Consider the following 13,448-nt stretch of genomic DNA (forward strand, 5'->3'; position numbering starts at 1 on the left):
AACATCGCAAACAGTACCGCTGATTGCCAGGCAAAGTTTTGCGGCCCGTGCTGATGTTAAAAACTGGACATTTCAGCGTGTTTTGCCCATGGAGACATGGTCTGTGGAAACACACTGACATGTGCACAGAACCATTCACTTAAATGGGTCTGTGTGTGTAAGTGTCTCTAGTACGTGTGGAAACTGCCACCAACTGTCGAACAGCCGCAAGACAAGCAGGCATGGGAATTCGAACATATTTTTTGAGCACACTGAAGACACTCTTATCACCATAGCATGCTCGGATAACATCTTATCTGAGCATGTTTGTGCATCACTAGTGGTAATGGAACAAAATGGGTAAAAACCAAAGGAGGTGAACACTTTCGAAAGCCAATGTGGGTATGAGATTATATACAGATTACTTTTGAATTTGGAAGTCTTGTTACTAGAGATGAGCAAAGATTCTCAGAGGCCTTTTGCTAGAGGCAACACACAAAGGAGATCCAAATCAGGAGTCTACGTATTTTCAAAAATTGGTGACAGACACCAACAAAGTGGCATTAATTTCAAGAGTAGAAATATTATAATAGCGTCTTCCACTACAGCCAACTCAGCAGATGGAGATCCAATCAGGAGTCTTCAAATTTCAAAAAATTAGGGCCAGACACCACTGAAGTGGCATCAATTTCACAAGAGTAGAAATAGTATAATAGGGTCTTCCACTACAGCCAACCCAGCAGATGGAGATCAAGCAAGAATGTTCACATTTCCACAAATTAGTGTTCACATCTTCAGCAGCAACAGCAAGCAAAGAAGCCACACTAAAAATATCACAGACTGCAATTATGCGAGATCAATGCAGCACACTAAAAACTTCAACATCGCGTAGCCTGGCAATCTGTGATTGGGGTGCAAAAGTCAGTGGAGATCCATGACTTGTTCATCTTGATGAAGGTTAGGCTCTCTACACTCAAGGGACAGCCGGCTGTGCTTATCCGTCAGGACACCAACAGCATCGCTGAAGACACGTTCTGAGAGAACACTGGCTGTCGGACATGAGAAAACCTCCAAGTCATGTGAGGCGAGCTCAGACCATTCATCTGTTTTTGAAGACCAAAATGTAAAAGGGTCCAAACCCTCCTTGACAGTATTGATATTTGAGTTCTAGATAATCCTGCACAATCCTTTCGATTTGTTCACCACGTTAGACTTGGACTCTATTGTGCTGGTGCACACGTTGGACTAAAAAATATGTGTCAAAGGACTCACAGAAATTGCTTCTGCCAGTTACGCTACTGCTATGTTTTGACATTAGCAAATTGACGTGCCGAAGGTTGGAAGTCTAGAGCTGTGATGCACACTGTATGCTTCACTGCTGTCTAAAAGCGTGTTTTGATACTCCAGCATTCAAGGGTCCCTTTCCAGGGCGGGAAGCATCTGGCAAATCTTTGTCTTATAACGTGGATGTAACAGAGGGGCAACCCAGTAGTCAGCTCTATTTTAAATCATAATTATACTGGGATCATGTCGCAGATAGTGCAGCAAGAAGACACTCATATGTCGGGCTCTTCCATGAGGTCTAAGCCCATGCTGTGTTGGTGGCTGGGTAATACTGATACTCGTTTCCTCCGTCACCCAAGCACCAACCACAAACAACAGAGGTGATGATTATCCTCATCTGACAGTTGCTCACCCATTACCTCTTCTTCCCCGATTTGTTCCTCAGATCTTGCACCTTCAGTAACAGTTTGTCTGGCATCACCAGCCCCCCTAGATCGCAGTAATCCACCCTCCCTTGGCAGCAGCCTGTTTGACGACAGTCTGGAACTTTAAGACAATGTTATCCCTTCCGCAACCTCCTCTAGTTCCTCCTCTTCCTCTGGGAACACCACCTCCTCCTGCATATGACAGCAATAGTGATAGCATCGTCAGCACTAACCATTTTAGAAGCCATTTCGAAACTGTGCAGAGGTCCTTAATCGGTGGCCACTCTGTAAAACGTGATATACGCCATGTCCGTACTGCAATGGCCCAGGCTATACGACATGACATACTACGTCAGGGCTTGTTGCTGCTGCCCCAGTCACTGCAACATGTGCAGAGTGGAATCCCACCGTGTCGGCACATGGCATATCAACCTGTTAACGGACGAGAACAAAAACCTCTGTATCAATGCAAGTCAAAGACCTGAGGGGTGCGAACCGTGGAAGTGAGCACACAGGTTCTGTGCTTTCTGCAGCAGCTCACCCAGGCCAGGATAGTGGAGGAGAAAATGCTGTACCACCACCAGATTGAGGACGCGAGCGCAAAACTAGACAAAAAAACAAAAACAGGAGCAAATGCAATGATGAATCGGAATCAAAAAGTCTAATACGGATTACAGCCTATTTTGGCAATGAAGAGATCTGGATAAAGACAGACGTGCACACGAAAGAGCAGTACTGTAAAACAGAGAGGGGTGATAGCGGTGGACGCCCTGTGGCTGGAGGATCTTCCATGTGTGAATTAACCAGAATAGAACTTGTCACATTAGGTGTCCTGCGGTGAAGAAGGAGCCTTGGCGTTTAAACAAAGATTTCTAATTGTAACCAACGCGTTTTGGCATGTTTCTCAAAGCACAAAAACAAAGTGTCTTCTGTGTTTTTCTCACGATCGCACTCATACCTATAATACTCTATAGGGTAGTTCACATAATCGTGGAGACTTGTCCTATATCTGAGCGTCACACGAAAATAGACAATGCAATTCTATGGGTCTTGAGAAAAAAAAAAAAAAATCAGACAGGACTCAGATTACACTCTGAACAAAATCACTGTTGAAATGAAGACAGTTTTCTGGTACCTGAAAAAAACGGACATCTCAATGGGCCCTTAGACTGACAAGTAACATATCAGACCTGGCTTCCAACAGGATCTGATACGGTATGTTTTATGATAGGCCATTGTTCATTCTCTGACTTAGGGTACCGTCACACTATACGATTTACCTACGATCACGACCAGCGATATGACCTGGCCGTGATCGTAGGTAAATCGTAGTGTGGTCGCTGGGGAGCTGTCACACAGACAGCTCTCCAGCGACCAACGATGCCGAGGTACCCGGGTAACCAGGGTAAACATCGGGTTACTAAGCGCAGGACCGCGCTTAGTAACCCGATGTTTACCCTGGTTACCAGCGTAAAAAAAAAACAAACAGCACATACTTACATTCCGGTATCTGTCCCTTGCCGTCTGCTTCCCGCACTGTGACTGCCGGCCGTAAAGTGAAAGTGAAAGCACGTCACCGCTGTGCTCTGCTTTCACTTTACGGCCGGCAGTCACAGTGCGGGAAGCAGACGGCAAGGGACCTGACGGACACCAGAATGTAAGTATGTGCTGTTTGTTTTTTTTTAGTTTTACGCTTGTAACCAGGGTAAACATTGGGTTACTAAGCGCGGCCCTGCGCTTAGTTACCCGATGTTTACCCTGGTTACAAGCGAACGCATCGCTGGATCGCATCGCTAGATCGGTGTCACATACACCGATCTAGCGATGACAGCGGGAGATCCAGCGATGAAAGAAAGTTCCATACGATCTGCTACGACGTACGATTCTCAGCAGGATCCCTGATCGCTGCTGCGTGTCAGACACAGCGATATCGTAACGATATCGCTGGAACGTCACGAATCGTACCGTCGTAGCGATCGAAATGGTATAGTGTGACGGTACCCTTATACAAGCACGTTAGCTCATCACTAGTGGGAAGGTGTTACGCAATATTTTCTCTGACTGCACATTCCCTTTACACAGTAGTCTTAACCCATTATCTACCAATGTTTTTTTTTTGGGACGCCCAATCTTTTGCTTCTAGCAAGTAAGATTTTATAATTTTTATAACTAGGTCCAATTTTTTGTGTTGTGTTTGTAAAATGAATGTTTTCAAAATAGGAAATCCATGTCATTGTCATTTTTAATTGAATACTGGGACGCCCTTTTCTGAAAAATCCGTAAAATGAAAATTTCTAATTTGGCAAGTAATGGTTTAAGGCAAAAAAAAAAAAAAAACAACAACCAAAAACGTACTTGTTTACAAGTAACAATTCCGACATAAATACTCTTTCCTATCAAAGCTGCAACTGCAAAGGTCCATTACTCCGAGGAGCTACGAATGGTCTGCAAGTTTCATTTATGTAGTGTTGTGGATAATAAAGGAATAAAACAGAAACAATCAAATTCATTTCTTTAATTTTTTTTTTTTGGAAAACATAAAAAATTATAGTATGAATTCTAACTGTGCTGAGGTTTGGACTGATCCCTGCAGAGTCTTTACATTTCAGTGTGGGTAACTATCCTCGGTCTGGGTTCCTTCTGGAATACTTAGGATTTCCATATATTTATGGAAAGCACAAGGAGGTGCTGCAAATGCTGACAAGTCAGATCAGTGATTGCTGGAGGACTCTGAACTGCCGTATGAGGAAGAGGAGGAAGAGTGACGTTCTCGCTTTCCTTTCTTTTTGCCTTTCTTGTGGTGTTTTGCCTTCTTTGACTTGATTTTTACTTTTTTATTACTTTTCCTCTTCTTTGATTTAGGACTGTCTTCCCCGGATTCACTGGAGGAGTGGGACCTGCAATGTATCAAATGTAAAAAAACTGTTCAAGTCGATCCGTATGAGGAAATCAATGTATTTTTAAACTAAAATTGGGTTTGTGCAACTAATCTCAGCATCTAGAACAACAGATCCAGGGAATCCCACATTTTTAGTGATCATTTGTATAAATCTTGCAACAAGCAACACTTTTTTCTACTTGCTAAAAAAATGAAACCCTAGACACTCCTACAGATTATTTTTGCCATCTGTTTATTTTCTGATTCGAGATTACCATATTTTATATTTTTTTGTCCATGATTACCATCTTGCCATCAAGTTTTAAATGGAGTCTGGCAACACATGACTGTTCAAGCGAAAAGCAGGTGCTTGGTTCACCCCCGAGGAGACCAAAAAGTTCTGTGCGCTACCCATCCGAAAAAGCGTTAAAAATGGAAAAAAAATAAGGAAATCTGTCAACAGGATTTTGCTATCCCAGCAGCATGATGTAGGGGCTGAGACCCTGATTACAGAGATATATCACTTACTGGGCTCCTTGCTGCAGTTTTGGTAAAATCATTAACTGTTGCAGCTCTAGCAGTTCTCGGAATGCTGAGATCTGTATAACCCCGCCCACACCACTGATTGGCACTGTGCATAGGCAGAAATCTGCCAGAGGTGGGCTTATGCAAAGCTTATGAATATAGAGGACTACATGACAGCAGGTTTACTAGTCCTCTGGCGATAATTTCTTGCTGATAAAACCGTGATCTTCGCAAAACTACAGTGAGCAGCCCAGTGAGTAACATTGCTAGAATCAGGGTCTCTGTTTCTAGATCATGCTGCTCTCAGATTAGATGTAAGAAATCTGGTGACAGATTCTTGTTAATGGAGTCAGACCTCGAACGGCGTAAAGTGGCTAAAAGAAGCGACTAGTCCATGCCTACAGGGAAGCCATCACAATAGACATCCAAAAAGACATTAAAGACAACACTTCAGGTGAAACACTTGCCAACGTTTCACTTTAGGGTCTTCAGCTTCAAAACTGAAGCAGGTACCCCGCGTCAAAAAGACCCCGTGAACGCATACCCTGCCTCTGCCAAGGCCTAGCTGTCAATCAAAGAAGAGAAGGCCGGAGATAGATGCAAACAAGTAGGTGTATGAATTATTTGGCTACACCAAGGGTGCACCAAGGGCTTGTGCTTGGTTTGAACAGTCATTTTGTGCTGACATTCTGCCTTTAAATGCAATTTTTGTCAGAGTTAACATACAGCAAAGTGATTGGCTGAGCAGCCATTTCTGGTGCGTCATCTATGGGACTGGAAAGGACGGCAAGGATTGGGTACGTACCGAAGCAGGAATTATTGGGGGGGGTGGGGGGGGGAGGGGGAAAGGGAAATCGGCAAGATTGTGTATTTTTCTTTTCTTAGCTCAAATTTCTGACAAATATTTTACGAATATAATTTATTGACTGGAAAACTCCTCTTAACACCAGATACTGTAGGACAACTAGAGAGGCCTCGTGGAGTCCATGCCAGAGTGGATTTCGGCAGCACAGGACAATCTTGCACAATACCAAGAAAACGGCAGAATTTTCTCTCCTTGTATATCAGAAAACCGTATAAATCCATATTCTAAAACCGCAATATCTCCTAAGCTTCAGAGATGAGCACATGCCTTTACTCTGAATGCCCCTACTTATGGCAATATGAAGGATTATTTAACAACCCGCCGTTCACATCCGATCTACAATCCGCAGCACAATCCTCCATTATGGAGCAGAAATTTGGGTTTTTGTGCGGTAAACATTTTCTATGGATAAACGCTCCCCATTTGTCAGGGTTATTACTGTCAATGGCTGAGCGCAGAGGCATTTTGTCAGCAGCTTTACATTACCTTTTTCTTGGCTTCTTGGATTTTGTTTTCTCCTTTTTCTTAAGCTTTTTTTTCCCAACTTCTACAGTATCTATTAAAATAGAGAGTGGGTGTTAAAACTGATATATGTGATTGCTGTACATGAACAGCGCAGGCATTAACCCCTAGCGATCGCTCAACGTGCAATATATTTTTCTTTTTTCATTGATGCGTATCAAAAGCCATAACTTTCCTTTTCTGTTTGAGTGCTGCTGTTTTTCACTGGATGAGTTTTGGCATCAGTCTGAGGTGCGCAGAATTTAATGACTACCTTTTATTAGCATTTGAGAAGAGGGAAACCAAATAAAAAAATAAAATAAAACATTTTATATAAGAAAAAAAAAGGAAAAAAAAAAGTTATATTTGCGTTACTACATAAGCTGAAAATATGCAGTAAGATGAGAAGTCTGGATGACTATAATTAAGCTTCATTCTGTTTTTATTGAGAATTTCAAGCAGCAATAGCATAGTATAATAATCTATATTTCCAGACAACATAAATGGCCGGTAATTAGCAGAGGCTACTGCATGGTCTGAACCGGCACCCAACGTGGAGAACTCACTGTTCAACCAGCAGTCAACTGCTGTGGTTTGCCATTAGACGCTTTTCAAACTCACCTGACCGCTGCATCCAGTCAGCACAATACTGCATGATGCACTGCTCAAGTTAGCAGACCGCTGCAGCCAATCACAGTGCACAGGTTTCCAGTGACTGGTCGAATAGTAATGACTCCACAGATTACGGAGCAGCCGGCACCAAATCCAGGGTGGTGTCGGTAGAATAATGTTTTTAGGTTTTTTTTTTCATACACTCAGTCAAGCTTTTATTTTACATTGTCAACCCCTTTAAGTATTACACAGGTAAAGTGTTAGGACTAGCTCATTAGCTCTTCGCAGTCCTCAGGGCTTTTGTTAAGTCTCTGGCTGCAACGCCAACCCATCACGCCCAGTGATTATGGGTAGATATTAGTGATGAGCGAGTGTACTCGTTGCTCGGGATTTCCCAAGCATGCTCGGGTGGTCTACGACTATTTGTAACTGCTCGGACATTTAGTTTTTGTTGATGCAGCTGAATGATTTACAGCTGCTAGCCAGCCTGAGTACATGTGGGGGTTGCCTGGTTGCTAGAGAATCCCCACATGTATTCAGGCTGTCTAGCAGCTGTAAATCATTCAGCTGCGGCGACAAAAACAATCTCCAAGCACTAACAAATACTCGGAGACCACCTGAGCAACGAGTATACTCGCTCATCACCAGTAGATATTCAAACATTGAGTGGCCATCTCTGGTACCCCCACATGCTGGAAGATTGGGGGTCTTCAGACCCTTTGTGTCCTGTAGAAAGCAAGAGGTGAGGTGACCATAGAGGAGTGTGTGTGCAGTGAAAAATGTACCGTACCTGTTAAAGCAGCTCATTTTATCTACCATAGTGACGCACATAGATGGCGTCTGGCTTTTAGGAAAACGAAGAGTGGTGAAGATGAATCCCCTCATTCTTCTGATAAGTGAGAGTTCTGGATGTCAAACCAGCCTCTATCAGGCGGTTATATACTTGACCATGATATAAATGTCTCAGTTGGTATTACCCCTCCAAATGTTATTGTGACCCTTGGGATTGGTGGCCAGAAAGGTTGTGCAGCCCTGCATCAAATGGAACCGGTCATGTAACATAACACTATTAATCTGCAAATATGGGGTTACTCTGCAGGTCAATAGCATATGGAAACCTTGCGGTGCCGGCATTGACACCCCCACTACCGGTAGGAAATTAACTTTATTCCTCTCGGCAGTGTTCGACTGCCAGTCTTAGGTGTGGCACCGGCAAGGTTCCAGTCACCGCTTTGTACACTGGCACTGACTGACAGCAGCTCAGCATTAGGGTCTGCTGTCAATCAATCAGTGCCGAGGTGCGGCTACAGCCGCCGCTCTACATGCACAGAGCAGTGACTGAAAACTTGCCGATACCACCCCTGTGACTGAAAGCCGAACAGTGTTGGGGGAGTAAAGTTAATTTCCTCCTGGCAGCGGGGCTCTAAGGACAGGAACCACAGGGTGTCAGAACGGTATTAACCTGCATTTTTGGTCCACTCACTATATTCAATTAAAAAAATTAGGGCAATGCAGTAGAGATTTTTTTAATATAAAATGGACACTACAGGCGATAAAGAGCCAAAGAAAATCTTAAAACGGACCTAATACAAAAAAAGTACACGGATGAAGAACTCTCTGAAAACAGATGAGGAAAAGCATTTTTTTAATCTCAGGATACAAACTGGACAAATTTTAAAACAGACCATTTGTTAAAAGAAACCTGTTACAACGTTTTCCCCAATATAAACCAGATCAAGACAATTTTTTTACCACTTTATCTCCCTTCCAACATCTGATATACATGTATGGTGTAAGTCAGGTGCATGTGTATAGACCGGGCTCAGGAGCTGAGCCTGCACTATATCCAGTCTATGGCGGCTTTGTTACACAACCAGAAACTGCCTCTAACAGCAGAAATGTTAATCCCACACATCAATCTATGACAATTTGACAAATTTAAGCTGTGCGGTTCTGGGGGTACGCCATTCGGGGAACCCATCAGCCCCCATAATGCAATGGTTAGTTACCTTAGTAGCCAATGACAAGTTATTAAAGTATATGGAACAAGTGATCATAAGGGAATATTAAAGTAAAAAAATATATATCTAAAAATAAAGAGAAAATTAAAAGCCTGCACATTCAAATAATTTCACTTTGCCCCCAATTAAATACAACAAAAAAAAAATCAAAGAAAAACATATTTGGAACTGCTGTATCCATCAAAATAATTTAATTATACGGTAAATGATGTAAATCAAGTGAAAATATCAAAATGTCGCATCTAAACAAAAAAGTAAGCAATAAAGTGGACAAAATACTGTTATGTACCCCAAAATGGTATCAAATTGTGAGCCTGCCCAAAAAACAACTCAATTGATGGGAAAAAAAAGTCTCTTAGAAGAAGGTGAGGAAAAAACTAAAATGCAAAAGAAAAAATTGGGTGTTGTGGGACGGGGTTAATAGCACTAATACAATCCCTTTATTTGAGCCCTGCTTCCCTGCTGACATAGTCACTACCTCTCCTCCTGCCTTTATTGACATGGATGACTTCTCCTAGGCCATCCACACTCCATGGTCAAATCTTGCACCTGTGCAGTAAGAAGGAGCAAGCCCTGTGCAGGCACAACAGGCGGTGGGGGTGATGTAAGAGGCATAGACCACAGCGATGAGGCATTGAGCACAGCCTGGACATGCCTGTGGGACCACTTGATTAGCATGTTCAATTAGGAAAAGCGTTTTTATAGGCATGTGGGGCTCTTAAGAAGAAGAGGCAACAAGAGTACTATTGAGGGTATGTGCACACGTTGAGTATTTGCTTGCAGAAGTAGGTTTCTGTATCTCTTGGCAAGAAAAAACGTGTGCGTTTTTGCCGCTTTTTTTTTTTTTTTACAGCAATGAATGCTTTTTTGAGCTAAATAAAAATGTAAAAAAAAAAAGTTTTGGGATGTAATTTCTTGGTTCAACACCTTTTTATGCTGATGCAGTGGCATCAGGGTAATGGCATTAGGGCTTGGTGTCAGCAGCTGTCACTGACATCTAGCTCTAGGCTCAGTAATGAAAAAGGTGTCAGCCCGACACCCTCATCACTAAGCCGATAAGTAAACACAAACACACACATTGTCACCAGCCTATGAAGGAGTGTTAACAGAACGAAGGTACATAGGCTGAAACCAGACAACTGTTCATTTTAAAGAAAAAAAAATGAGAAAAAGATTGCGTGGGCTCCCGCGTAATTTTAATAACCAGCAGAGGGAAAGCCGAAACCTGGGGGCTGATGTTAATATTCTGGAAAGGAGCCAACAGCCATAAAGGTTCGCAGGCTATTAATATCAGTTCACAGCCGTTTGCTTATCCTTTGCTGTTATATTTTATAGGGGGACCTATGTACATTTTTTTCCGGGGTCCCCCTGTAAACTAGCCAGTAAAGGCAAGGCAGACAACTGCAGGCTGAAATCAATAGCCTAGGAAGGGGCCAAGGATATTGGCCCCTTCCAAACTAAAAACATCAGCTCTCAGCCGCCCCAGAAAAGGCGCATCTAGAAGATGCGGCAAATCAGGCGATAAGCCTCGCTCTTCCCACTTGCCCCGTAGAGGTGGCAAGTGGGGTTCACATTTGTGGGGTTGACGTCACTTTTGTATTGTCAGGAGACATCAAGCCAACAGGATAGTAATGGAGACGCCCCCCCATTACTAACCCCATAGTGATATCTTATAAAAACACAGACACCCAGAATAAAGTCCTTTATTTGAAATAATGACACAGACTCCTTTATTGAATCTTAGTGAAACCATACTCATCGAACCACTAATTCACCGAAACAAACGTCTACTGCAACAGAAATAAAATAACAAACCACAATATTTATTTCTTACCTATCCGCAGAGAAGGTAATCCATAAAGTGATCAGGATCATCGTGGGACATTGAGAGCGGTCACATCAGTGATGTGACTGCTTTCAAAGACAGCCAGCTATACACTGACTGGAGGTAATCGCTTCCGCAGTGTATCACTGCGATGCATGGGAGAGAGTTCACCAGAGTTCATCAGCTCCGGTGACCTCCCTTACAGCACCACTGCTGCATGAGAAAGTTCTCACGCAGCGGTGCCGTAAGTGAGAGCACCGAAGCTGTCGAACTCCAGTGAACTCTCACGGCAGATCAGTTCAAGAGTAAGTTCAATAGTAGCAGTTTGGGACTAAATAAAACAAACTTTAATCAATTACCGTATATGCTCGAGTATAAGCCAAGATTTGCAGCCCCTTTTTTTTAGGCTGAAAGTGCCCCTCTCGGCTTATACTCGAGTCATGGTCCCAGGGGGTCGGCAGGGGAGGGGGAACGGCAGGAGTGGCAGCTGTCACATCATACTCACCCCCACCTGACGTGTCTCTGCACATCCCTGCTTCTCAGATGGTCTCTGTCGCCTGCAGCTTTTCCTGTGTTCAGCGGTCACGTGGTACCGCTCATTAATGAATATGCACACGACTCCACTCCCATAGGCGTGCATATACATTGCTCTAGTGAGCGGTAGCATGTGACCGCTGAACACAGGAACAAGCTGCCGGCGCGCGCTGGAGACCATCGGAGAAGGGACTTGCAGAGACGCGTCAGGTGGGGGTGACTATGACGGGGGACGGTGAGCCATGCGATATTCACCGCACCCCGTTCCACCGCCGAACTGTGTCTTCTGCATCCTCTGGTTGAGACGTTCAGGTCAGAGGGCGCAATGACGTGTTTAGTGCGCACCCTCTGCCTAAACAGTCACTGCAGAGAGCCAGAAGACAGCAGTGCGCGGCGGAGGAACGGGGACAGGTGAATATCGCAAGTGGCCCCCATAGCGCACCAGTGTCCCCAGCGATGAGTATGTCTTTTTTCTTTTAATTGCAGCAGCATATGGGGCATCTTATTCTATGGAGCATCTTATGGGGCCATCAACCTTTATGGAGCAGCATATGGGGCATATTATTCTATGGAGCTTCTTATGGGGCCATCATTACCCTTTGTGCAGCATTATATGGGGCATATATTGTATGGAGCATCTTAAGGGGCCATTATTAACCTTTGTGCAGCATTATATGGGGCATATTTTTGTATGGAGCATCTTATGGGTCCCATCATGAACTATATGGGGTGTATTTTGTAAGAAGCATCTTATGGGGCCCATCATGAACTGTATGGAGCATTATATGGGGCTCCTGATTCAATATGGATATTCAAAAACACTTAACCTATTGATGTCTCAATCAATTTTACTTTTATTGGTATCTATTTTTATTTTTGAAATTTACCAATAGATGCATGCATTTCCCACCCTAGGCTTATACTTGAGTCAATACGTTTTCCCAGTTTTTTATGGCAAAATTAGGGGTCTCGGCTTATATTAGAGTATATTATAATATTCAAAAAATAAAGAAAAATATATAAAGTGCACACGTGCAACAACACCAAAACATACAGTGCTATTATAAATCAGCAAAGTTATACCGCCATCAATTCCTGTAAACGATGTTCTGATCATATAGTATCCCCTATCCACATTATGTCAAAAAGCCCGTTGACATGTAACCCCATAGCGTTTTTTGGCCTATTTCCGCACGGAAAAACCACCGCAAAAACGCACTGTATGCACATAGCCTAAAGAGGTCTAAAGCTTCAAGATGGTACACAATGTGAGAGGATATCTGGAAAACTGTCTCTTTAATTATTTTATTTCTAAAGAAATTGTGGCGATTTAATTAAAAGAGATTAAAATATTACATTTTTCCAAAAGTATAATGAATGGAAAACTAAAAAATGGGAAATAAATATATAAATATATGATGGAAAACCCGCCGCACAGTCTATTAAACTGCCGTACATTGTAACTCAGCTTTAGATACATGTAGAGAGAAGAAAAACCCTAACCATTATAAAGTTTGAATAAGGATAGCACAACACAAGTCTTGCAAGTACAATAAGAAAAGAAAGAAACAATGAAAATGTGAACTGTTAAATGGAAAAAAACATGTAATTGGCCACCTTGTGGAGCATTCATATTGAAATGACATTGTGCAGCTTTTTGGTGTTAGGAGGCAGGAGAATATTGAGAAACACACAATAACAGCATTTACGTTACACGTGCAGGGAAGACACAAATAACACGTTATTGTAAACAGGAGATGGGGAAGAGGCTTTCTTCATTGGCTGGAGGCGACCATTTATAGGACTGCTGCCCCATGGGATGTCTATAAACACGCGATTCACAGGAGAATCAGGCACACGACACAAACAAACATTACCTTACATGTCAACCTTTCCCTATCAGTTTGTCATAGTAGGGAATTCTTTAAGGGTATGTGCACACGTTGCAGATTTCCTGCGGATCCGCAGCGTTTTTTGCGGTGCAGAAACGCTGCAGATC

The 13,448-nt window shown here is 43.0% G+C and overlaps 1 protein-coding gene across 2 annotated transcripts in view; it reads right to left on the reverse strand.

Annotated features, from left to right (window-relative positions):
• Positions 1-4,188: 4,188 nt before the first annotated feature.
• Positions 4,189-13,448, reverse strand: part of SREK1IP1 (SREK1 interacting protein 1) — an 82,125-nt gene continuing 72,865 nt past the window's right edge. Inside the window, exons 4-5 of one of the 2 annotated variants that reach the window (XM_069749373.1) lie at positions 6,443-6,512; positions 4,189-4,585 (exon numbers count right to left, since the gene is read on the reverse strand). In XM_069749373.1, coding sequence (XP_069605474.1) covers positions 4,399-4,585; positions 6,443-6,512 — 257 coding nt within the window. In that variant the 3' untranslated portion in view covers positions 4,189-4,398. The remainder of the gene's footprint in view (positions 4,586-6,442; positions 6,513-13,448) is intronic. The other variant, XM_069749381.1, reaches the window with a different exon arrangement.

This window comes from Ranitomeya imitator, chromosome 1 (genome assembly GCF_032444005.1).
Source record: "Ranitomeya imitator isolate aRanImi1 chromosome 1, aRanImi1.pri, whole genome shotgun sequence".
NCBI lineage: Eukaryota > Metazoa > Chordata > Amphibia > Anura > Dendrobatidae > Ranitomeya > Ranitomeya imitator.